Genomic DNA, 25966 nt, shown 5'->3' with positions numbered 1-25966 from the left:
GATGGAGTAAATCCTACTCAGGTTATAACTATACAGTCTATTACCTTCTTTGAGAGGTACAATGAGTGCTTGGAATGAAACTCACTCACACTACCGAGTGGTGAAGGAGCCACTCTGACGCCATCTCGTGGCCAAAAACTATCATCATTCTGGAAATGATAACTCTATTATGTGCATCTGGGGCCATATTCACAACAGATCCTAAGGCTAGAACTAGCTCCGAGCTGGAGGAGTTACGAGAAACTCCTAAAAAATAAGGGACGTGTAAGTCCTAAATTTAGGACTCCCTAAGTTTTGTCTTAGAGAAGTTGGAGGTATTCTTAAGAACTCTAAAGTACAGTCAGTAATGCGTCTCATTTCATCAGTGTTTTGTATAAATAAAATAATAATGAAATTTGAATCCATTTAATAAGGATTCAATCAGATCACCACCAAATTGAAGTAATCCGTCAGACAGAATAATTCAATATATCAATGTGTTTGACAGTTCATTAAGTGCATATTAAATAAGCACTAACTGCAATAAGCACACAAATAAAGGTTATGGTCATCTGTGCTACATGTAGCCCAAAATTACCACATCAAAGTATTAAATATCACATGCTGATGATATTGGATGCCAGACAAGAAGACAGTATTTTACATTGTTTCATGTATGAAATCTGTGATGCAGTTTATAAAATATCTAAAATGTTTTGTTTTTTTAATGTAATCTATACATTATATCCATTTATGTATTATTGCTAGCAAAGTGTCTTATCATGTCTTATCAGTTTATTACTTTACATTATTGTTAGGTATTTTATTCCATTTTATTTTTGTATTATTTTAAATTGTTCGATTTTATTTTACTACCTCATTGCAGTTCTGAAATGTTTTAATCTTGGTTCAACCATGTAAAGCAGTTTGTAACTTTGTTTTTGAAAAGTGTTGTACAAATAAAGTTTATTATTATTATATCATTATCCACCTATCTTAATTTAATTTGTTCCTCTCGCTCCTGTGTATTGATACATATTGTGTTTCACATTCACTGACACAGATCCACAGCAACAGGGTCAACCCCGCCCCTTCTCTTAGCTTAGCTTCTCTTTGTTCCTCACTAAAAGTTGCTCTGAAGGGCTTTGTGAATACCTCTTAAGAGGGAACTATTTAGTGCCATAAAGTAGGACTCCTATTGGTAAGATAAGATCTGTTTTTTCTTTGTGAATACGACAGCAAAGTGTAAAAATTATCAAAAGTGAATTATAAGTGCTAATAATTTGTGATGCAACAGTAAGATACACAACAAAACCTACACAACGGTTCAGTCGAGAAATTTAATGTCAGGTGGCAACCGCTAATATCACACTTCATCAAACTAAAAAGGCTTCCGATTGATCAGCCATAACTATCTTACTACTCATATTATAATGTCTGAGGATCTATTTTAAACCCACGTATTTTTTATTTATTTATTGAATTATTATTATTTATTTTCTTCATAATATTTATTTTCTTATTATTGAAAAATATATATTTTTAGTCCTTGTCACTTTGTTTACTTATTACCACCTGTTTACTGTCCCCATAACGTGTTTTTACACATCGACTGTTCTACTGTTAATGTAATTGTATAAAAATTCAATAAAAGTGTATTGGGGAAAAAAACCTACACAAGTGTGGGAGCAGCATTATATTAAGTATTATATTAAGACTTTCTTAGTAACTGGAAAGCAGGGGATGTTTATCAGATAAATTTGTCAGTCAGATAAATCAAGACAATCTAAACTAAAAACCTGCTGCTTTGACGAGGCAGTTTAAAATGACCTGCTACAAGTCATAAGCATTCAACATTCTTGAGTAAAGATTACAAAATGAATCACTTTATAAACCCAGTGTGTTACAAGTTAGTTATTAAGCTGTATGGTATTGTAAAAGTCAGCAACTTATAAACTTCATGGTGGACTTGCAGCAGTTTCATTCAAAGAATACAATTAAGAAATGCATGGTCAGTTCATACCCAGGTTGGAGTATCACTTCCATTTCTGATGGATAGTTCTGTGAAACGTGCAACATTCTTGTACAAGCATAAATAGGATATGAGATATGAGACATTATGGTTTAAGCTATTCCAAATAAAACACTTCGATATCACATTTAGCTGCATGGTGAGTTGCTTGAAAGTGCACCAAGAAATTAGTTTATACGTTCACTGGCTGACAATGGTGGATCGTAAATATGCATAAACTATTTATGGCAGTTAAGTAAATGCTCACTAAAAGACTGCATTCATTCAAACATTAAACACAACTTTAGTTTGACTTCAGAGTCATTACATAGTCTACTGTATGTACAGAAGAAAATAGAGCTGTATATACAGTAGATTCTTAGGGTGTGTTCAAAGTCACATCAGCCTTGTTTAGTTCGGCTGACCCGAACCCTGGAGCATTAACCCAGTTGGTGCGGTTCGTTTTGGTTGGTGTGAAAGCCAGACTTTAACCCTAGTAGGGACCAAACAACCGCTTTCTAGTCTGCCTCAAAGGGGTGGTCTCGGACCGCTGTCAAGTGAACACTATTCTAACCAATTACAGGAAGAATACCATTTATGTGTAATTTGATTGGTTAAAAAAACTTTTGCATTTCCTGTTTTGGTGACTGGTGAAATGTAACCTATTTTTTGCATTTGCTATCACTGAATTAAATTGATTTACTGTTAATCAGACAACAAATGAGGCAATATTTAGCTAGCCAGCACACCCCGCGGTCCCTCCATCTCACTCCCCGCCGCTAGGAGACTACTTCGCCGGTAGGATAGCGGTCAGCAACTCCGTAGTCTCCTAGTGGCGGGTAGTGACTGACCTTTAGACCCAGCAGTGCCGCTGGCCACCAGCCCGCTGTTTGGTTAATTTTCTGTAATCAGTGTTGCATGAAAGCATGGTAGAATTAGCTATCTAATTAGCCAGCTGTTAAATGAGTAAAATTTAACAACTTTGGTTCATCCACACACTCTTGTCACAGCATAGGAAAGCACATCACACGCATCGAGGCAACTGTTGAGTCGTATGAGGAGTCAACTGTGCGACCAATAATCGTAACATTTGCGCCACATGACTTTTGTTTACAATTTCTGGACCATTTGAGTTTTGCCTTTGTGAATGCAAACCGGACCAATTAGACAATTGAAACGATGCCTCACCCTTGCATTGTTTTAATTCAGGAAGTGGTCCTTTAGGTGTGAACCCGCCCATAAAGTGAGGAAATGAAAAAAGGGCTTAACTATGAACTACAGTAACCACAAACCTATAAACATCTGATAAGAAATCTACTGAACATACAATAGGCTACCTACAGAAACAATGAGGAACATCAACTGAATTTCTGAAATAAGAACTTAAGACAAACATAAAAAAACAGCATAATGAAATAAATACTGATGAGCCAAAGTAAAAGTTGTATTAATCTGTGAATTAAATCCTACACATCAAATCAAGGGCAAGTGCCAGGACCATTTCATTCTGAGAAGCTGGTGTTTTTTTGGTCTTTTTTTTTTTAAATTTAACTCATTCTGGGTAAACTTCAAAGATCTCGCTGTGACACTGTACTTAATAAGAAAATTCGAAAACTAAAAACAATACAAAAATGCAATGCACATTGCCAATAGATATGAATTTAATAACATTTACAGGTTATAGGTTACATTTTTTTCTTCAATTCAGCAGATATGCATGCATTTCTATCAGTACTTTCTCTTGAGATTGCTCGTTAAAAATACAAAAATACATCAAGAACCAGTGCAAATAATAACATCTGTACAGTCATTGTTTATGCTTTTTGTTAACGATAGTAGTACAACTGGCAGTTGGTTATGTATTGGTGATTTTAAAAACCCACTGACCAGAATAATATGAACATCTATTCAACGCAATACCACCCAAAACAACAGCTCTGCAATAAATGCTACCTTTGCCAAACCTGTATAGTTTGATTGTTGAGAAATATTTTGAGATTCTTTTTCCTACTTCCTTTTCCATGGGGGAACAAAATATTGTAAATGGATGTCTGTGTTATCTAATCCAATACAACGGATCAAACTACAGATTAAAAATGACCATACAGCCCACGGTCTGATGCAGAGCAAATTTTTCAAAGATCGTGAAGGTAATTTCCAACACAGCGAGTCCTTTCGGTTGAAATGGACATGGAGAACTGGAACTTGAATAGAAACAGAAAAAACAACAGTGGTATGAAACTAAACTAAAGCTTTTAAGACAAGTGGAAGTTGCCCTTTTTTCTGCAAGACCGTTTTCGCAATAATCACATACACGTAGGCTCCCCGCCCGCATACACAGGACACACAAACACACACATTCCTGATCATAACAGATATCAGATCTTTCAGTGCAATTGGCTCGTTGTGTTTACTGTATCTATACACAGAACATCATCCTCATCAAATAAAAAAGGTAGCTTTTGGATTTCAATACACTTCACATATTGTAACTGACTTTTCTTAACCTTTCAGACAATGTTAATATGTTTTATAGTGTTTGATTATGCTCAACAGTCAATCAAACCTGCTCCTTAAGAACAGCTAAGTAAACAAACAAGGAAGTCTTCCTTCACTAATTTTTGGCCACACTGTTCATGTTACTGCTATTGTTGTCCGTCGACTGGCTTGTCTGAGATCCTTGATTTTGTTCTCCACATGCAAAATACTGTCTCCAGAGCTTCAGGTACGCCATCTTGATCTTTGGTATTTTGAACGCGTACACAACTGGGTTTACAGCCGAGTTAGCGTGAGAAAGCAGGATGCCAACATAGAAAGCTTTGACTGGTACATTATTCGGCCCACCAAAGTAAGCAATGCAGTTCATAATGTGGAGAGGGATCCAGGACAGGGCAAACAGAGCCAAGACCAGAGACAGAGATCCCGCCAGCTGTTTCTCTTTCTTCAGGTAGTTCTGAGACTGATTTTGGGCCCCGTTGCCCGGTTTCTCTCGAAGGTTTCCTCGGATGGTGTAGAAAATGTAGCCGTACAATACGGTCATCATCAAAAGAGGTGCGAGGGTGCAAAGGAAAAAGTTGAAGTAAACCAGGTATGACATGGGGATCACGGCTATAAACTGGCAGGTAATAGTAGAGTTGACTGAATTGGACAAGGTTTCATGGTTGTACCATCCAAGCATGGGAACAAAACTCAGTGGTATCGCAACAAGCCAACATGCTGCTACCACAAGCCAAGAATGCCTCTGTGTTACAGTCCTTTTGTACCTGAAAAGAAAAACACAAATTATTAATATAATCCATTAAAAAAAATGCACTGTACAATTACAAATGATATAAAACCATCATGCAGTCTTTGTAGTAATGCACAGTAAATCAGTGCCTTTTTATAAAGCAAGCCATGAAAAAGGGTCAGAGACGAAGTTGAGATAAAATGGATACAAATGTAAAGCTTGTGATTCAAAGCCATGCTTATTGCTTAGCAGCACTATTTTACTTTTCTCTGCACAATAAACCATCCAGAAAAAGTCTTACCTGAGAGGGATAAACACCCGGAGGAAGCGGTCCACTGCAATAGCCGCAAGAGACAAAACTGAGACGAGGGTCAACAGGATCACCACGCAGCTGATGAAGAGACAGCCGTGGAATGAAGTCTTCACTCGTCCGTCCACCATCACTGCCAGCGGTATGGCCACGCAGCCGACCATGAAGTCAGCCACAGCCAGACAGACAATGAGGCAGAAGGTGGGCTGCTGAATGCTTTTACTGGTCCACAGCGCCAAAATAACCAACATGTTACCGAGACAGCAGCTCATAGCGATGAGCACCTCCAACAACGTGTAGATCACTTCTCCCAAATCCATTATGCTTCCTATGATAGGTAATGGTGTCGCGTGTCAGAGCCTGAATGTGCTGTGTTGTGTCATTTATCATTCATCTCGATCTTGTGAAACCTTTGAGGAAGTCCTTGGTCACCCTGCTTTTTCTTTTTTTCAAGTTGTGTGATGACACAAAGATACTTAGCCTGCAAACTGTGCATCCGGATTTTTTTTGCAGGCTCATGTATTATACTGGTTTGTCATTGTATGGTAGCATTTAACTTTTAATGCCGTGTCATGTCTGACAAAAATAAAATCAAACCATAGGCTGTTGCAAGCGATTATACGGATGACAAAAAAAGTGTTCTCTCAGGGGGAAATGAAACTAATGTCTTGACAACAAATGCAAATTGACACCAAATGCGGTTTAACTACTTGTCAACACTTGTGAAGAGGAGATTCTTATCAGCTCATAAAACATCTTTAAGTCATCTAACCTGCACAGACATTTTAAGTTTTGTGATTATTGATAGAAATATGTCACCATGTTAGGGACTCCTTGTTTTGAAACTACCACCCTGGAGCCTGAAAGGTAAGTTAACCACAACCAGATTCTCACTGCAAACATCAAGGTCAACAAGTCACTATAAATCCATTACTTTCTTACAGCTAGTCAAGACCGAGCTGACTAGGATTGTGCTGCAGTCATCTATCATGCTGCTTTGCCCAGTCAGCTACAGTAATCCTAGATGACATAGCATATCATATTGTTAATATCAATATGACCTTTAGTTAGTTAGTTCCAGAGCACGGAATAAATTCTCGGAGAAATAACCGCCACTTTTCTCACCCTAGATCCTAATCTATGCTCTCGACTTATTTCCTCTCACTCACGTGGTGTGTTGACTTTGTACTGCGGTGGTACATGCGTCATCTAATGACACACAATTAGATCACATAAATGAATGTTACTGACTTATATATGAGAGTTCAGAATATCTGGAAATTGTCTCAGAACCAAATTTTACCCGTGGACTTTGAAAATGATCTCAGTTGTCTCACCCGAATCAGTAACAAAAATAGTACAGTAAAATCTGTTTTCTTGTTGATTAACAACTACTTTTTCTGTTACTCCAAAAAACAAACATTGAGTTTGTTTATATGAAATTAGCCGTGTAATAAGCGGGATAATGTACAGCCAACACGTCATTGTACTGGTAGCAAAACCCTCCTGAAACCCCTCGGGGAACTGTTCAGTTCTCTTAGTTCCAGTCTCAACTACTAACTAAAGGAACTTTTTTCAATGGCACAATGTAGTTGCCTATCATTCCTATAGTTGGAACAATTGGACAGATCAGGCGATGACAAAGGGTTGTTTACAGTGGGCTACCTCCGGGTTTGAGAATTGAGAATAGCCATCAGGGGGCGACTCCTCTGGTTGCAAAAGGAAGTCTGATTGTATAGAAGTCTATGAGAAAATGACCCTACGTCTCACTTGATTTATTACCTCAGTAATCATGAGTTTATGGTCTCAATCGCTAGTTTCAAGTCTTCTTCAATACAGTATGATGTTTGTCTAGTAAATTATGGTCCCATTTAGAGTCAAATAGACCATAAAGCAGGGTATGCTTTAGGGCGTGGTAACCTTGTGATTGACAGGTCGCTACCACAGAGTCTGGGAGTTGTCCGTGTTGTCTTCTTAGAACTTTAACCCTTTCACAGTGTGTTTTCAGCTCTTGAAAGTTAATTATTACATTTTTGGTCGCCTGAAAATGTCTTATTCAGCATGTGGTTGTGCTTAGCTCCACTCTCTCGTATCACTTCTGGTTGTAAAAAAACAAGATGGCAACGGCAAAATACCAAGATGGCGATGGCAAAAATGCCGAACTTGAGGCTTCAAAACCACTGGGTGACGTCACGGTAACTATGTCCACTCCTTATATACGGTCTATTGTTGTTTATCACTGGCTCGTTTATGAGAGGAGGCTGTTATGATTTTACCAAGAAATTGCTGAAATGTGGTTATCAAGTAATTACAAAATGTGATTACCGTGTACAAGCTCATAAGAGTCACAAGGGGGTCACCAATTCCACTTCCATCATCAGCATGAAATACTGAGCCGGCATGACAGAGAAAAATGTGCAAGCAAAGCAAACAATGACTCAAAAATGCACCATATTACAAATAAAACAGCGATAGCAGTGTTACCATGAGGAACTATATATATATTGCTGAAAAATGCTTTTTATCAAGCAATTTAATCTCAAACCACACTCAACAAAGAAGGAACCACGAGATCAACCACCATACACACACTGGTTGCTGTCCTGAGACCTCAAAACATCTAATAAATCACAATCAATTTGAACACTTTGAAAATTATAATTATATATTTTTTTTTTAAAAGAAAAGTGGTTCATAGTATGGCAATATTGTTTTAATCCATAGCATATGCCAATTCTGAGAGGCATCCCACTGTTGACTACTGGTGTGCCTCTGCTGCTATGCCAGTGGTTCCCATTTTCTGCAGGCCCCCCTTTTGTAGATAAAAATGTATTTTCAAGCTCCCCCTCAGGCAAGTGCAGAACCATGCATCATTAACATTTAGCCTTGCTGGGCCCCCATTATATAACTCTGGGCCCCGCTTAGGAGTCGTGCCCCCCAGTTTGGGAACCACTGGGCTATACATTTACACTCACTGTATACGCGGTAGGCCTCTTCAACATGGGGTTAAGCCATAACGACAAAATTATTGACAGGGAAAATTTAAAAGTTGGGAGTAAAACTAGGATTTAAGGGGCATCTTTTTCAAATTACAGTGAAAAAACAAACAAACTGAAGCCGCTGAAGTCAAAACCAACATTATAAATTCATAAATTAGCCAACATAACATGTTCACAATCTTTAAAACTACTTAATAATGTTAAATGAAAACTGAACTCACCTGTCTGCATTGGTCCGTTAACAGCAGTTAACTTCCTCAAACTTCTCCAGAACTTGAAAAACTGGCAACCGTTAAAACGGTTTCCGTCTCCATGGTGATCTGTGAAGCATCTGCAGCAGGTGAGCTGCTGGCTGAAGTCACGCTGGTGCACGTGTGTGCAGGAGTGCAGAGGGGAGGGGCCATGGAGGCATTAGGAGATGAAGGGCTGGTCATATTTATTATTAATAATAATAAATATATATATATATATATATATATCACAAAAAAACCCCAATGACGACACGAGGCAGAGGAGGAGTTACCCGGCCCGGAGGAAGCCCGGGGCCCACGTCTGGAGCCAGGCCCAGACGGAGGGCCCGTCAACGAGCGTCTGGTGGCCGGGCTTGCCACGGAGCCCGGCCGGGGATACCCCGAAAAAGGAACGTGGCACCCCCCTCCTCTCCATCCTGTGGGCTCACCACCTGCGGGAAGAACCGCTTGGGTCGGGTGGCAGTGAAGGCCAGGGACCTCGACGGACTGGACCCGGGCGGCAGAGGCTGGCTCTGGGGACGTGGAACGTCACCTCTCTGTGGGGGAAGGAGCCGGAGCTTGTGCGGGAGGTGGAGCGCTATCAGTTGGATCTGGTAGGGCTTACCTCTACGCACAGCCTCGGTTCTGGAACCGTACTCTTGGATAGGGGTTGGACTCTATTCTTCTCTGGAGATGCCCATGGTGTGAGGCGCCGGGCGGGTGTGGGGATACTCACAAATCCCCGGCTGAGTGCCGCTACGTTGGAGTTTACCCCGGTGGACGAGAGGGTCGCCTCCCTACGCTTTCGGGTTATGGGGGGGAAAACTCTGACTGTTGTTTGTGCGTATGCACCAAACAGCAGTTCGGAGTATTCGGCCTTCTTGGAGACCCTGAATGGAGTCCTGTATGGGGCTCCAGTAGGGGACTCCATAGTTCTCCTGGGAGACTTCAACGCGCACGTGGGCAACGATGGAGACACCTGGAGTGGCGTGATTGGGAGGAACGGCCTCCCTGATCTAAACCCGAGTGGTCGTTTGTTGTTGGACTTCTGTGCTAGTCATGGATTGTCCATAACGAACACCATGTTCGAACATAAGGATGCTCATAAGTGTACGTGGTACCAGAGCACCCTAGGCCGAAGGTCGATGATCGATTTTGTAATCGTATCATCTGATCTGAGGCCGCATGTTTTGGACACTCGGGTGAAGAGAGGGGCGGAGCTGTCAACTGATCACCATCTGGTGGTGAGTTGGGTCAGAGGGTGGGGGAAGACTCTGGACAGACCTGGTAAGCCCAAACGCGTAGTGAGGGTGAACTGGGAACGTCTGGAGGAGGCCCCTGTCCGAGAGATCTTCAACTCACACCTCCGGCGGAGCTTTTCTGGCATCCCTGTGGAGGTTGGGGGCATTGAACCCGAGTGGACGATGTTCAAAGCTTCCATTGCTGAAGCTGCGGCGGTGAGCTGTGGTTTTAAGGTCTTAGGTGCCTCAAGGGGCGGCAACCCTCGAACACCGTGGTGGACACCGGTGGTCAGGGAAGCCGTCCGACTGAAGAAGGAGGCCTTCCGGGATATGTTATCTCGGAGGTCTCCGGAGGCAGTTGCAGGGTACCGACGGGCCCGAAGAGCAGCAGCCACTGCCGTGACGGAGGCAAAGCAGCGGGTGTGGGAGGAGTTCGGAGCAGCCATGGAGAAGGACTTTCGGTCGGCACCAAAGTGCTTCTGGAAAACCATCCGGCACCTTAGGAGGGGGAAACGGGGAACCATCCAAGCTGTGTACAGTAAGGATGGGACACTGTTGACCTCAACTGAGGAGGTAATCGGGCGGTGGAAGGAGCACTTTGAGGAACTTCTGAATCCGACCAATACGCCCTCTATGGTAGAGGCAGATCTGGAAGCTGATGGGGGACCATCATCAATTACCCTGGTGGAAGTCACTGAGGTAGTCAAACAACTCCACAGTGGCAAAGCCCCGGGGATTGATGAGATCCGCCCAGAAATGCTGAAGGCTCTGGGTGGGGAGGGGCTGTCTTGGATGACACGTCTCTTCAACACCGCGTGGAAGTCGGTGACAGTGCCTAAGGAGTGGCAGACCGGGGTGGTGGTTCCCCTTTTCAAAAAGGGGGACCAGAGAGTGTGTGCCAATTACAGGGGTATCACACTGCTCAGCCTCCCTGGTAAAGTCTACTCCAAGGTGCTGGAAAGGAGGGTTCGGCCGATAGTCGAACCTCAGATCGAAGAGGAACAATGCGGATTCCGTCCTGGCCGTGGAACAACGGACCAGCTCTTCACTCTCGCAAGGATCCTGGAGGGGGCCTGGGAGTATGCCCATCCAGTCTACATGTGTTTTGTGGACTTGGAGAAGGCATATGACCGGGTCCCCCGGGAGATACTGTGGGGGGTGCTGCGGGAGTATGGGGTGAGGGGGGCACTTCTCAGGGCCATCCAATCCCTGTACGCCCAAAGCGAGAGCTGTGTTCGGATCCTCGGCAGTAAGTCGGACTCGTTTCCGGTGGGGGTTGGCCTCCGCCAGGGCTGCGCTTTGTCACCAATCCTGTTCGTGATATTCATGGACAGGATATCGAGGCGTAGTCGGGTGGAGGAGGGTTTGCAGATCGGTGTGCTGAGGATCTCATCGCTGCTTTTTGCAGATGATGTGGTCCTGTTGGCATCATCGGTCTGCGACCTCCAGCACTCACTGGATCGGTTCGCAGCCGAGTGTGACGCAGTCGGGATGAGAATCAGCACCTCTAAATCTGAGGCCATGGTTCTCAGCAGGAAACCGGTGGATTGCCTACTCCGGGTAGGGAATGAGTCCTTACCCCAAGTGAAGGAGTTTAAGTATCTCGGGGTCTTGTTCGCGAGTGAGGGGACGATGGAACGTGAGATTGGTCGGAGAATCGGAGCAGCAGGGGCGGTATTGCATTCGCTTTACCGCACCGTTGTGACGAAAAGAGAGCTGAGCCAGAAGGCAAAGCTCTCGATCTACCGTTCAATCTTCGTTCCTACTCTCACCTATGGTCATGAGGGTTGGGTCATGACCGAAAGAACGAGGTCGCGGGTGCAAGCGGCCGAAATGGGTTTCCTCAGGAGGGTGGCTGGCGTCTCCCTTAGAGATAGGGTAAGAAGCTCAGTCATCCGTGAGGGACTCGGAGTAGAGTCCTTGCTCCTTTGCGTCGAAAGGAGCCAGTTGAGGTGGTTCGGGCATCTAGCACGGATGCCTCCTGGGCGCCTCCCTTGGGAGGTGTTCCAGGCACGACCAGCTGGGAGGAGACCACGGGGAAGACCCAGGACTAGGTGGAGAGATTATATCTCTACTCTGGCCTGGGAACGCCTCGGGATCCCCCAGTCAGAGCTGGTTAATGTGGCCCGGGAAAGGGAAGTTTGGGGTCCCCTGCTGGAGCTGTTGCCCCCGCGACCCGATCCCGGATAAGCGGTTGAAGATGGATGGATGGATATATATATATATATATATATATATATATAGCGCCTTTCAGAAACTCAAGGATGCTTTACAAAGGGGGCACACAAAATCACACAAAATCATACTAATAAATAACACAGAGGAGAAACTATAGCTAAGCAATTAAAAGAGTGATGTGTAAGAGTCAGCTGAGATCATAGGAATTGATGAACAGGTGGTGTTTGAGGTGTTTTTTGAAAGTGTCCAAGGATGAAGCATTTCTCATTTCAGGAGGGAGAGAGTTCCAGAGATTATTGCCTGTTAGGAGTAAAAAAAATAGCAGCCTATACACACAAATGTGTAAACCTAATCCTGTTTGAGGGTTGTCAAAGATAGCCTGACATTGTTCAACAGGCAAAATCCAAAGTGTAGCCTCTATTTTTCTAAAACAAAACTGCAGCAATATAGATAAAATTAAGAAAATAGTGAGAAAGCAAATCTTAATTTGTAAAGTAACTAAAGCTGTCAGATAAAGTATAAATAGCCTAGCTAAAATTTGTACAGCATTTGAGTAAATGTACTTACTGTACATTCACTGCAATTTAGACTCATCAGTGCTAAAACACAGCTGCTAGCCTGTCGCTAACACTCATTGTTGAAATACTGGAGCAAAGCTGAACTTAAAGGTTGTTGTGGCATGTTAGATAACATACGTCTACAATTACTATCCTGCTCTTGTCTCAACCAAACTTTTTTTTTTTCAAAATATCACTGCAAATATTTAGTTAAATGCAAAACAGTTGAAAGTGGAGCCGGCTGCTATAGTAAGCTTCAATAAGGATAACGATTAGCCAAATATTTCCTTTGATTGCCTCAATTTTTTTATGTTGATATAGTGAAATACAGCATTTCCTAACAGCTAAGAGTGCATGCAGGAAACTGTTTTGCATCATGTAAATTTTCAACACTGTTTTTATCATCTATCATTTGCTTATCAGGACACCTTGTCATATGCTATTTCATCAGAATTTCCACCTGAATTTCATTAACGCTGAGCTATTTACTGCACACAGGCTGACTAATGCTAAAACACTCAGAGCTATAATGGGACGCTCCAATGTTCTTCTGCAACAAGTTTGCAGAAGTGGGCCAACATTTTAGTCACATACTTGATCGTATGAGCACTGTTTCTTTGAGTTTGTGATGGAGTCTTTCCGTCCCCTAATAGTCAAGAATAGCTTAATGCGACTTTAAATCCAGTGTACAGAATTTTTTTGTATCAGTTAGATTCAATTTGCAACAGCGCTGTTTAAATGTAAACGGGGAAAAACACATCATGTATGTGACAAAATAAGAATTGCCTTGTTCAAAACATGTAATATTTAAATATTCAAATGAGCAAACAAATGAACAAAGGAGAGACACGAAACAAACAAACATACTGTAGTAGAACACCATCTCAACAGAGCCATTCGCTGCTGTAGAGGGAGTTTGTCTGTGCATTTAATATTCAGAGCCACTCCCTGATTTATTTTTAATAGCGCTCAATTCAGTTTATTAATTTGAACACTCATATCCTTTTGGAAAACTGCAGAGACTGACCGATTAATATCAACACAAACAGAGACAGCAGCGGAGTCATTATGTCAGAGTGAAATTAATTCTACGTTAAGCTTGGGATGCTCTGTGAGGATGTTGAGAATAATTTGGTTAATTGGAACCGGTAATAGAAACTTTACTGTCATGAAATCCTTGCGGCACATGCGCAAGCGGATCCCGGCAAGACCATAATCTAATTCATTAGTTAGAAAACATCATAGAAAATGATGTGTTGTGTGGTGCAACCGAAGGGAGTATTCTGCAAAGGAATATCAGTGGAAGAAATTATGATGTATATACAGTATGTGTATGGTAATCAATGATGTCATATGTCTAATGTCTTTTATATTTTCATAGAGGCCTTATATAGTGCTGAAACCATATATACTACAAGTCTACAACATGTTTCAATCTGTAGCAATTTCATTGGGTTAGATGCCGATAACTGATCATTATTAATTAGTGGTACAAAACAGTGGGCAACCTCTCTCAACCTTTCTAATAGCCAGCAGGGGCGACTCCTCTGGTTGCAAAAAGAAGTCTGACTGTATAGAAGTCTATGAGAAAATAAGCCTACTTCTCACTTGATTTATTACCTCAGTAAATATTGTAAACATGAGTTTTTGGTCTCAATCGCTAGTTTCAAGTCTTCTTCAATACAGCATGATGTTCATTTAGTAAATTATGTTCCCATTTAGAGTCAAATAGACCATAAAGCAGGGGATGCTTTAGGGCGTGGCTACCTTGTGATTGACAGGTTGCTACCACGGCATTGTCTGGTCTGCGAGTTGTCCATGTTTCCGTCTTCGAACCTTAACCCTTTCACAGTGTGTTTTCAGTTCATGAAAGTTAATTGTAACATATTGGTTGCCTAAATTGTCCTATTCAGCATTCGGTTGATCTTAGCTCCACCTTCTCGTGTCACTACTGGCTGCAAAAAAACAGGATGGCGACGGAGAAAACCAAGATGGCGACGGCCAAAATGCCAAACTTGAGGCTTCAAAACAACAGTCCACAAACCAATGGATGATGTCATGGTGACTACGTCCACTTCTTATATACAGTCTATGTAAAATAAAATAATGTAATTTATCAGCCATGTTACATTAATGGTTAATATATAACCACACTACTACAAGGGAGACCTTTTACATTACTGGATCGATCCAAGTGAGAAAAAAAGAAACAAACTGCAACACAGAAATGATACATTATAATGGGGCTCTTAAGTGCTGAACCAATATGTTTGATACATACTGCAGTATTTTTTTTAATTTACAGTTATTGCTTCTCCAGATTAGAAGTGATAATGCATGTCGACTACCACTTGAGCTAATGAAGGCATGTGGGATGACAGAGGCCTAATAAAACTGATTCAGTGTCAGCTCATGAACACTCTAATGCTTAGACCAGAGCCTGAGATCATATCGGCAATGTGCTGAAACAACATCCTGAGTCATCGCTTCCTTTATAAATAAAAAAAAGGGCAGTGATCAGACTGAATATATTTGCAGGCAGACACTGAACTGGCTTCCTTAAGCAACTAAATACCATCTCATCGATTGCTTGCTCAGTGATTCCTGCTGCCAAAGTCTTCTCATTCTCTGACAGACAATTAGATTAAGTTTTTATAAGTAATGGAACTTTTGGATCAGATTCCTACCTGCAGTTTACCCTGCAGAGTCCAAGTTATAGAAAAGGGAAAAAAGCACCTTTGAAATTAAATGCAAGACTGTGACTCTACATTTTTTAATAACATTTATTAAAAAAGCACCACTTAAATGTGTACATTAAAATATCGAACTGCTCCTACATGACAAAATAAGCAAAGGTATGTATTTGCAGCAGATGTTACTGCATTGAAATAAGATTTTACTAATTTTAGGAGATAGAATAAAGGATTAATTGGACCTCAACCACCATAATAACACCCATCTCTCTTTCTGATGTTGTATTATTAAAGTGGAACGTGAGTGCACATTTTAGGACATCCTGAAAACAGGAAGAGACTTCAGTCATACTAGAGATGATGCATTCTTACAATAATCGACTCACATTACGAAGAGCAAAGAGCTGGATCCAACATTCATCACAGCAATAAAGTAGTTGTAGCCTACTGTATAATGGGTGTGCATTAATGTCCTTTATTGGTGTGATTTAATATGCAGCTTTTAAAGAGGTGGTTTGATATTTTGGGAAATACGCTCTGCTCTATTTTTTCTTGAAGAGACTTAGATGAGATTAATATATGTCTATTAAATATAAGGCTACAGCCAGCAGCCCATTTATCTTAGTAGTTATCTTATCTCTTAGGTTAGCGTAGCATAAAGACTGGATGCAGGGGGAAACATCCAGCCTGGCTTTGTCCAAAGGTGCAGCCCGGTCTCACCAAATATGAATGACACAGTAATTTGTAAGTCATTTCACGTTCAATAACAACACCATTGTTGCTTTTTGTGTGTCATTTGTATGCCATGGAGTCTGTACTGACTGAATATGCTACGCTCAGAGCCAGTGACCGAGAATGAAAAGAGAGATAGACTGCTTATGGTTGGTGGGAGGGGAGGTGGATGGGTCCAACAAACACAGGACTTTCAACCAGGTAACTGGTGTTCGTGTCCCAAAGTATTGTTGAGTTATTTTGAAGTTACATTAGTGACATTTGTGACATGTTTTGTGTACATATTTATTTTTTTCTTAGTTTACATAGTCGTTTCCTTGACGATTTCCTAAACCTAACTAAGAAGTTTTGTTGCCTAAACCTAACCGGGAACATTTCAGGGTAGCGAAGTGGTGTTAAATGACACGCAAAAAGCTGTTTCACAACGTCAATTTTTTGTTCCGGGAGCAGTCACTTCCTGGAACCTTGTCGTCACCGTGAGGTCAACTGATGCCAGATTTTTCAGGATACTGGACAGTGGACAGTTTTTGAGATTTAAAAAATGTCGGATAATACATTGGCTGCTATTAATTTTCTTAAGATAACTATGGTTTACAAACAAATGTTTTTGACATGGATCCCTTAATTTTGGTTAATAACGAATTGTGACGAGGATGCGCAATTCTGGCATTTTGCAGTTGAATATTAAACTCGTCAGTACTGTCCGATTTATATGTAACTATGACTCTATTTCTCAGGCATTTCTTTGGTTTTGCACTTTCACCTATACTCACTTATGATGATGGAAATAAAATCAGCTCTCTCAATCTTCAGTTGAGAGCTTATCATTAACACCCTTATCAAAATGCATCTAGCTTATTACGTAAAGACCACAGCACCTCTCAAAAACCACACACACACACACACACACACACACACACACACACACACACTTAATGTGAGCAAAACTATTGCTGCAGAAAGCAAAGTCCCTCCCCTTGAATTTATGACCCGTTTTTACAGTCTATAGTGAGAGAGTGACTAAGAGAGAGAGCGAGTCAGGTTGTAGAAGAGTAGTGATGCACTGGTATCCAGTCCTGTGCGAAGCTTGAGCAACATGCTAAGGATTAATCATTTAACATCCCTTCAGGAGCACTCGTTGTGTAACAGAAAAAGTACTTCTTTCTGCTAGATAACATACAAAATGGGAGATGTTTTTGCTGAAGCAAAACCCAAAGTGGAGGCAAGAAGTTTCAACAACCAATTTTGATTATTTTTTCCAATCTGAGTAAAGGTAAGCAAGATCTGTGAATAGTAAAAATGTCTTCTTCTCCTGGTATCAAGCGTCAGGAGCATGTGGACATGATGTACATTTCCATAGAGACAGCTATTGCCCTGGCCTCTGTGGTGGGGAATGTGCTGGTGGTGCTGGCTGTGTGTGTGAACAGGGCTCTCCGCAACACCACCTTCTGCTTCATCGTGTCACTGGCCGTGGCTGATATCGCTGTGGGTGTTTTGGTCATCCCTCTGGCTATTATCATTAGTCTGGGATTTAACACTCAGTTCTACACCTGCCTCTTCCTGTCCTGCCTGCTGCTGATCATCACCCAGAGCTCCATCCTCTCCCTGCTGGCTATCGCCATCGACAGATATCTGCGTGTCAAGATTCCCACCAGGTGAGGAACTGTTGGAAAACCAATTGGTTATACTTTCACTTGAAAGGTGTAATTAGGTTTTCTCGGGATGAAAGTAGAGATTAGTTTGGTTGAGATTGTGTTGGATGATGAATGTTGTGATGACTGTTTAGAAAAGTATTACAGCATCAATATACTGTAGTTATTGACAGTCTGTTTATGGTAAGATCAATAAAATATTCATTACTTAGAGCAATAGGAAGCGGATGTCAGCATAATCCCTGATTGGTTGTGATTGCAGGTTCCAGTTCCAGTCCAGCTTTCTTCATAAAAAATAGACTCTGATTATGTTATTGATAGAGATGCATGATATTGGATTTTTGCCGATATTTTCCAACTCATTTTGGCTGATTGCAGATGCCGATTTACGCACATATTTTTTTCCACCTAATTGCAGAAAACATCAAGTCTCTCCTGTAGTGGAATTAACATATTATCATGCCTACTGTTAAGGCTGTTAAACACCTGCTGCAAACTGTTTTTTGAATTATTTCACACAGAACGCAACTCTTGTGCAGCGTAAAAGTAACATAATTTTTTTCCGGAACGAGATCGAGTTTCTGAGCTTTCGCACCCCAAATAAAGGCATCAACCAGTCAAGTTGTGCAGAACCAGTTGAGTTGCGCCTTCATTTATGAAACAACACGGAGGCTCCGTAGCATAAACTGTAAGTGGACGTAGTCACCGTGACGTCACCCATTGGTTTGGGGACTGCTGCATTGAAGCCTCCAGTTCGGCATTTAGGCTGACGTCATCCTGGTTTTTGGCAATCACCATCTTGGTTATTTGCAACCAGAAGTGACACGAGAAGGTGGAGCTAAGTACAACCGAACGCTGAATAGGACATATTTAGGCGACCAAAATGTTACAATTAACTTTCATGAACTGAAAACACACTGTGAAAGGGGTAAAGTTCTTAGACGTAAACACGGACAACACCCAGAAAAGACAACGCCGTGGTAGCGACCTGTCAATCAGAAGGTAGCCACGACCTAAAGCATACCCTGCTTTATCGTCTGTTTGACTCTAAATGGGACCATAATTCACTAAATGAACATCATGCTGTATTGAAGAAGACTTGAAACTAGCGATTGAGATCATAAACTCATGTTTACAATGTTTACTGAGGTAATAAATCAAACGAGAAGTAGAGTCATTTTTATCATAGACTTCTATACAATCAGACTTCTTTTTGCAACCAGAGGAGTCGCCCCCTGCTGGACATTAGAAAGAATGCAAGTTTAAGACACTTCCTCATTAGCTTCACTTTTCAAATTATTCCCAACCTTGACAAAGACAGCACAGAAAAGATCCACTCCTTCCGTTCTTACCTTTCACAATAAATACCCTAGACATATAATATTCGCAGGCAAGTATTTCTCACTTTCGTGTTCTTTATTCGTCACACCCCACTGAGATGCAGACATAAAGTAAGGCTTTTCAAAATGTAAACATTCACTGGGAAAAATAACAAAACTAGTACATTTTTATGTGAAATGTTCATACACAACTTAAAAATTCTTCCTACTTTAACAGACTTGGATGAGGCTGACAATCCTGATATTGGCATTTTTTGACCTATTTCACAAGTTGCAAAACAATGCAATCTCATGTCCACAGGGATCATGTGAAAGCATGTGCAGACATATTTGCTTTTTCACCCGCTTTGTCAACGGTTCCCGTCACCTGCACATACGTGTTATCTTATTGGCTTGTTATATCAGAGGAAATGTTTATTTCAGGCTGATGCTGATATCTCATTTAAAAGCCTTATCTGCCAATGATGTGCCAATAACATCATACATCCCTTGTTATTGACATAAGTGCTATTCATTCACAAGCCTGATTTAACAAGAATTCAGTTGATACTGCATTACACAGCATGTATCTCTTCCCATACAAGTCAAATCAAGGCAAGTAACTTTTATTCATATTACCCTAAATGTGTGCTTTTAGCGTCAGAGAGTCAATCAAGAGAAGGTGGTTCTCAGTTTGGACGTCTGACATGGCCCCATACATCATTGTCTGGTTTGATGCAAATTAACGGGCTGGACATCAAGAGCTTTTAAGCAAATGAAAATTTCCCTGTCTGCCTAAATAACTGACAAAGGCAGAGTTTGTTCAGTAATTTTGGCAGCTGCCCATATATTCTTTTGTTCATCAGTTGGATCCTAACGTCAAAAGCTGGCACTTGAGAAAAATTGCTTCTGAACAATAATTTATGGACTGGCTTTTGTTAAAAAAATGCTCATCCATCAGTACAGTATGCATTTAAGTTATTAAAAAAACTGTCTTCATTTGTTTTCCTATAACCTCTGCTCAGGTACAGCACCATAGTGACCCAGAGGAGGGCATGTGTGGCGGTTTGTCTGTGTTGGATCCTTTCCTTCCTCACTGGATTGGTTCCGATGATTGGATGGAATAACCACAACGTTCACGCAAACCTCAGCAACTCCAGCGACATTGTCTGTAAATTCACCACAGTCATGAGGATGGACTACATGGTGTACTTCAATTTCTTCGGCTGGGTGGTGGTTCCACTGTCCGTAATGATCGCTTTGTACGCGGAGATCTTTAGGGTGATCCGCCGACAGCTTAATCGGCGCGCCGAAGCCACGTGTGACGCTGAGCGGTACTATCGGAAGGAGCTGAAGCTGGCCAAATCACTGGCCTTGGTGGTCTTTCTCTTCGCGGTGTGCTGGCTGCCGATACACATCATGAACTGCATTGACTTCTTCTGCCCACAGTGTTCCATACCCAAGTTTGCCATATATGTAGGCATCTTCATGTCCCATGTGAACTCGGCACTCAACCCACTGGTTTATGCATTCAGGATAAAACGGTTCCGGGTCACGCTGATCCAGATCGCTCGCCGCTGCATGTTATGTAGACCGACGGAGCCCACCCGGTGCCCCACCAGCACACCAGACGTGACGGAGAAAGTGGATGTAAACCTGTAACAAGAACTACAGTAGGCTACCACTGTGTACATGGCGTACAGTGAGATGGTGCACCGATGACACTCGTTGGATTATGTGATATTTGGAATATCAACCCATTAACGAACACAAAGCAAAGCACTTCATTGAGTCATGGGACAAGTTCATCTCTGCTCAATTCTTATTTCTTTGACACTATTAGATTTTAAGAAAATGCAATCAAAAGAAAAATAATGTCAACTTTCATTATTTTGTTTTCACTTGAGGCTTCCTTTATTGATTCATATTGAATTATAACATATACTGTATGTCAACATAATAATTGATGCAACAAACATTTCATGTTCAAAAGGCTTGTTGGTAAATTCACCAGAATAAACATACATATCTTCTTCACTTAATATGCTAATGTTACAGTTATTTCACATTTACAGCAATTTAAATATACAGTATTTTAAATAAGACTTAGAGTCTACAGCCATGCTAGCAGCTCTGTGAGGCTGTATTTAGGCACAGCGGTGTTTTGAGCTAAACGCTAACATGCTCACAATGACAATGCTAACATGTTGATAGAGCCCGGTCGCATGAAGAAGGTGTATGAATGACATGATAATGCGCAAGTGAAAAGTGTGAAATAAAAACACCGTTCTTGCTTTTGGCGTGTCTACGCCATGTAGTCTGTACTGACTGCAATGTAAATGCATCTGCGTGAATATTTTAGACTAGAGCTAGTGACGTAGACTAAAAAGTAAGAAAGACTGCTTATGGCGGGTGGATGGGTCCAACAAACACAGGACTTTAAACCACGAGACCGGTGTTCGAGACTGGTGTTTTGTCTTGTAAGGCACGTTTGTGACGTGTTTTCCGTACTCCGTTACATTGTTTTGGTACGTATTATACTTAGAGTACTTAGAACCTTGAGTGGTTTTGTTGCCCCCTGCTGGTATTGCACCTTCATACATGTGCAATATTCCCGCCTAGGCGAGGCAAAACGTGACACTGGCACGCTATCCTCTGGTAGACAGGCAGATTTATTACACGCTTTGGCGTGATACCGGGTTGGCTGATGCAAAGCAGGTATAATGTTAACCATCTTAGTTTAGTGTGTTAGCATGCTGAGTAAGGGATAACGTACAGGAAGCTGGTCATTGTTGTTAAATAAACCCTGACAAGGCGATGCGGCACCCCAACGTGAGGCATCGTCCTGAAGGGGTTTACTTCACAACAATGACCCGCTAGCTGTACATTATCCCGCTTATTACAGGGCTTTTTACTTCTGCCAGAGTCCAACATCAGAACTACACCCATAGCAATGGTCTGTTATACATAGCAACGGTCTTTTATACATAGCAACGGTCTGCTATAAGGAAATAACACACCGTAGAACGCCGTGATTGTCCTATCTGAATAGAGTATTCAACAAAGCCGTGTAATAACATTCAATAATTAAAAGAGCAACAAAGTAATTACAGTTCATCCTGAGGGGAACATGAAAGTCTGTATCACATTTCATGGCAACCCATCATGGAGATGATGAGAAAGTGAAAACTCTGATCTGCTGGTGGCGCTAGAAAAGTCAGGAGATCACCAAAAGTCATTAAGAATCATCCCATGGTGGACCGACAGACTGACCAAAATTGCCGTATAGAGTCATACTGCTAGCATGGCTAAAATTCAGATTGATTTGCAAATGCTTACATTGGGTATTTGAGTTATCACATGAACAAAAGCAGAAGAGTCAGAATGGGAGGATTTATTGGGTATAGATCAATAGAGGGTACTGAAATGTTATGTTTTACGGAAAAACATTCAATATACAGAGTAGTAAAAAGGCCCCGTCTGGAATGCAAATGAACAATAAAGTCACTAAACCAAATGGAGCACAACTCTGGCAGCATTAAAGCAACCCAGCCATTAGTCTTTATCACAGGATGCAGGCATCTCTTCAGCTAATTCAGCTACTTTCAGCCATATTTCAGTAGCGGTGGCAGGCCTTTGAGTGAATTACCCAGAGAGCATTATGCTGAAGTGATTTATTCCAACTCTAATGCTAAAGCTTCTGCTAAAGCTGCGTCAGTTCTGCTTTGTCATCAGTTTGACTTCTGCCTGGTTCCTGTCCATGTCACACTACTTCCACTCACAGAACTTGATGCATAAGGAAAAAAAGGTCTAATCTGGTTAAGAATATGCATGTGTAAATGTTTTTCTTATTTGATATGTGGGTTTGGTGTGGCTATTGCAGAGAGGCCCACAGGGATATTTATTGTTCTCGTATTTATGCATATTCAATGGTCAGAAATGCTATGCTCACCTGAGACTTGTACGGTTGAATAGTTTCCCACATGAACATGCTGTCGTCATATCAATACGTATTTTACCATCTGTCGCCTTCATCCTTGATGAGGGATTTGAAACTGCTGAGTGTGGTCTAATCCCCGGCCCTCGTCTTAGTGAGGGAGGTGCTGCACAACCAACCTGGCATTCATCGCCTTCGCACAACACACTCCCGTGGCTCCGGTGGCCTGCCGAATGCTGACGGGGCACAAGCATGGTGTAGGTGTGGAGACAAAAAGTCTCGATTTCGTGTGAGCATCTTATCTTCTACCTACACTAATCTTCTTTGAGGTAAGACCCTTCACATTCATCCCAAAACAGCTGCAAAGATGGCAAAGATTTGTGAAGCTCTATAGGAGATACTGTATTTTAAAAAGCAATTCAAATACTTTCATCATTTTAATACTCTCAGACAACTGAAGAAAATTTGCAGCTCCAATCCACAATAAAATGGCTGAGAGTGACGAAGCAGAGGGTGGCCAAGACCTGGAGGCTCCCGAGGAAGACCTGACTGACGAACGGCAAGCCTTGGAGCACTTTGGTAAATACCACGAAGCCCGGCGTAGTCTACCTTGGGAGCAGTGGACCTTCAAAGAAAAGGCAAACTTTTACATGGACCGCATCTTCCTCGGGCTCTTGGTCCTTTTTTTGATCATGTTGCTGGGAGAATGTGGCTTTAAAATGTGGTATGTGACAAACGTGAAGAAGATTGTAGAGTTTGTGTCAGATTTGGTGGTCTTTCTGTTCGACTTTCTCTTCGCCCAGCAGAGACAGGAGGAGTTGTTTGAATTGTAGGTTGTGATTAGAAGGTGACCACTTGATTATATTATCACTTTTTTGTGTTTTCTACATTGTGGTATTACAAATACCCAGTAAAGAATTATAGCTCCATCTTAACTGGAGATACAGCAGTGTATTCATGATTTCTGAACTATATTATTGATGGTGAATTAATGGAAATAAATAATGTGTACAACTAAATCTGAATCATTGTTCTGTCATAGAGTATACTGCACACAGCATATCAACCTACTGATTATTGTCCTTCTGGTGCGTATTAATATCCTAGTCAGGGTGTTCTGTTCAGGCTGATGACATTGCATCATGCATTGTAAAATGCTCAATCAGTACAAATCATTTATTCTCAATAAAATGTAATTTAATATTAAAATTGGTATCAGAGTAGATACAGACTATGTGATATTGGCCTTCAATGTACATTTCCTCATTAAAGCTATTTAACAGACAATTTAAGGGGGGTTTCAAGGGAAACTTAAGCTCTCTCTACACAGTTTTCAGATATAGCTGTAGTATTTCCATTGAATGCTACTTTAAACTCTATTTTAGAGGGGCATACTGTAGTTTTTGCTTATGGTTACGATTTTACAATCAAATGATAATCACTTTATAAATGATGCTTTGTTTTAGATTAACCTACCCCTGTCCATTTTGACCAGCTACAACATCAAAATGCTACAGATATAGAAATGCATCAGTAATATTAATCCAACAATATAATATAACATTCTGAAAGGGACCATTCTGCTGCCTAATGAGTTATTTTGATACTTATGGTACATTTTACTGGGAATACTTCTACATTTCTATTGCAGGATTTTTACCGTTAAACGAGTATTTTCAGAATGAGGTGTTGCTACTTTTACTTAGTAAAATATACTTTTGCCACCGCTGTAACAGATGAAATCCACAGTTTTTCACGTCAGAGATCTTTTTATTTTTTTTTTTGAGATTGTACAGTAAATATCAAAGAATCGTACGATGAACTGTTGACATGCGGTGAATTTACACCATTTCACAAGCTGCCAGGTTGCCTTATTTTGATAACAAAACAGCAGAGTGCTGATTGAATAAAAATGTTCAATCAAGAAAGTATGAAGAAAGGTAGGGAGGAGAAAAGGTGAGAATAAAAAGAAAGGCAAAACAAATTAGATATACTCTTACATACTTGCAGTGTTGGAATGTAACTAAATACATTTCCTCAAGTATCGTCATTAAGTGCAAATTTCAGGTACTTTATTTATTATCTATTATCTATTACTTATCTATTTTCTTTCCATGCTACTTTATACTTTTTAATCCACTACATTTCAAAAGTAAATGTACTTTTTAATCCACTACAATTATCTGACAGCTTTAGTTACATACTTTCAAAATGAAGATGCATTCAAAACATATGAAGAGCTTATATATGATTAAAACTACCCAACAGTATATACAGGTACAGCTGAAATGATTAGTCGATTAATTAATTAGTCGATTGACAGAAAAGATTTGATGGTTCTAGCTTCTCAAATATGAGGATTCACTTTTACTTTTATTTTTTATTTATAATAATCATGAAGTTTTGGTTGTTTTCTTTTGGTCTAGTTTTTTCCACATTGAGTATTTTTACTTTTAATACTGTGAGTAAATTTATTTTAGTATAACTTATTTCAATCCTAGTATTTTTACAGTGTGGTATTAAGATAAGATAAGATAAGATGAACCTTTATTAATCCTCGGGGTGAAATTCAGGTGTTAAAGCAGCAAAGCGCAGGTACAGAGGTACAGGTGTACAAAAAGATTATAAAACAATAAATAGAAATACAGAATATACATAGTGAATGAATATAGCGTGTACCGTCCATCAATAAAAAATGTAGTGTACAATAAATAGATGTAATATGTGCAGTCTAAAAAATGGTATATGTATGTAAAGTAAGTTTAAAGTTTAAAGTGCACCAGTTGTTAGGAGAGGTGAAAGCAGATAGATGCAAATGGTCCAGATAGTCCAGATAGTACTTAAGTAAAGGAACTGAATACTTCCTCCATCACTGCACACTTGTAGCATACAGGAGATT

General features: G+C 40.8%; 2 protein-coding genes, 1 long non-coding RNA gene and 1 pseudogene across 6 annotated transcripts in view; 2 read left to right on the top strand and 2 right to left on the bottom strand.

The window, feature by feature from the left end:
• LOC119495218 (tubby-related protein 1-like) overlaps positions 1-8836 on the bottom strand; it is a 41028-nt gene extending 32192 nt beyond the window's left edge. For 2 of the 4 annotated variants that reach the window (XR_005208410.1, XM_037781523.1), the window contains exon 1: positions 8750-8836. The gene's annotated coding sequence lies outside the window, so the exon portion shown is untranslated. The remainder of the gene's footprint in view (positions 1-8749) is intronic. The other 2 variants (XM_037781491.1, XM_037781510.1) reach the window with 1 other exon arrangement.
• On the bottom strand, positions 3634-6387 carry LOC119495249 (annotated as a pseudogene).
• A 7955-nt stretch (positions 8837-16791) lies between the features above and the next one.
• On the top strand, positions 16792-21293 carry LOC119497667 (adenosine receptor A1). The gene is made up of 2 exons (XM_037785931.1): positions 16792-17814; positions 20156-21293. Exons 1-2 carry the CDS (start codon positions 17459-17461, stop codon positions 20790-20792), a joined length of 993 nt encoding a protein of 330 aa, XP_037641859.1. The 5' UTR covers positions 16792-17458; the 3' UTR covers positions 20793-21293.
• Positions 21294-23229: 1936 nt separating this feature from the next.
• Positions 23230-24086, top strand: LOC119497676. The gene is made up of 2 exons (XR_005208955.1): positions 23230-23396; positions 23518-24086. It is a non-coding gene; the product is annotated as an uncharacterized LOC119497676 (long non-coding RNA).
• The last annotated feature ends 1880 nt before the right edge of the window (positions 24087-25966 follow it).

This window comes from Sebastes umbrosus, chromosome 1 (assembly GCF_015220745.1).
Source record: "Sebastes umbrosus isolate fSebUmb1 chromosome 1, fSebUmb1.pri, whole genome shotgun sequence".
In the NCBI taxonomy this organism is placed as follows: domain Eukaryota; kingdom Metazoa; phylum Chordata; class Actinopteri; order Perciformes; family Sebastidae; genus Sebastes; species Sebastes umbrosus.
Note: the sequence above shows the minus strand (reverse complement) of the source record. Positions and strands in the feature narration are given on the sequence as shown.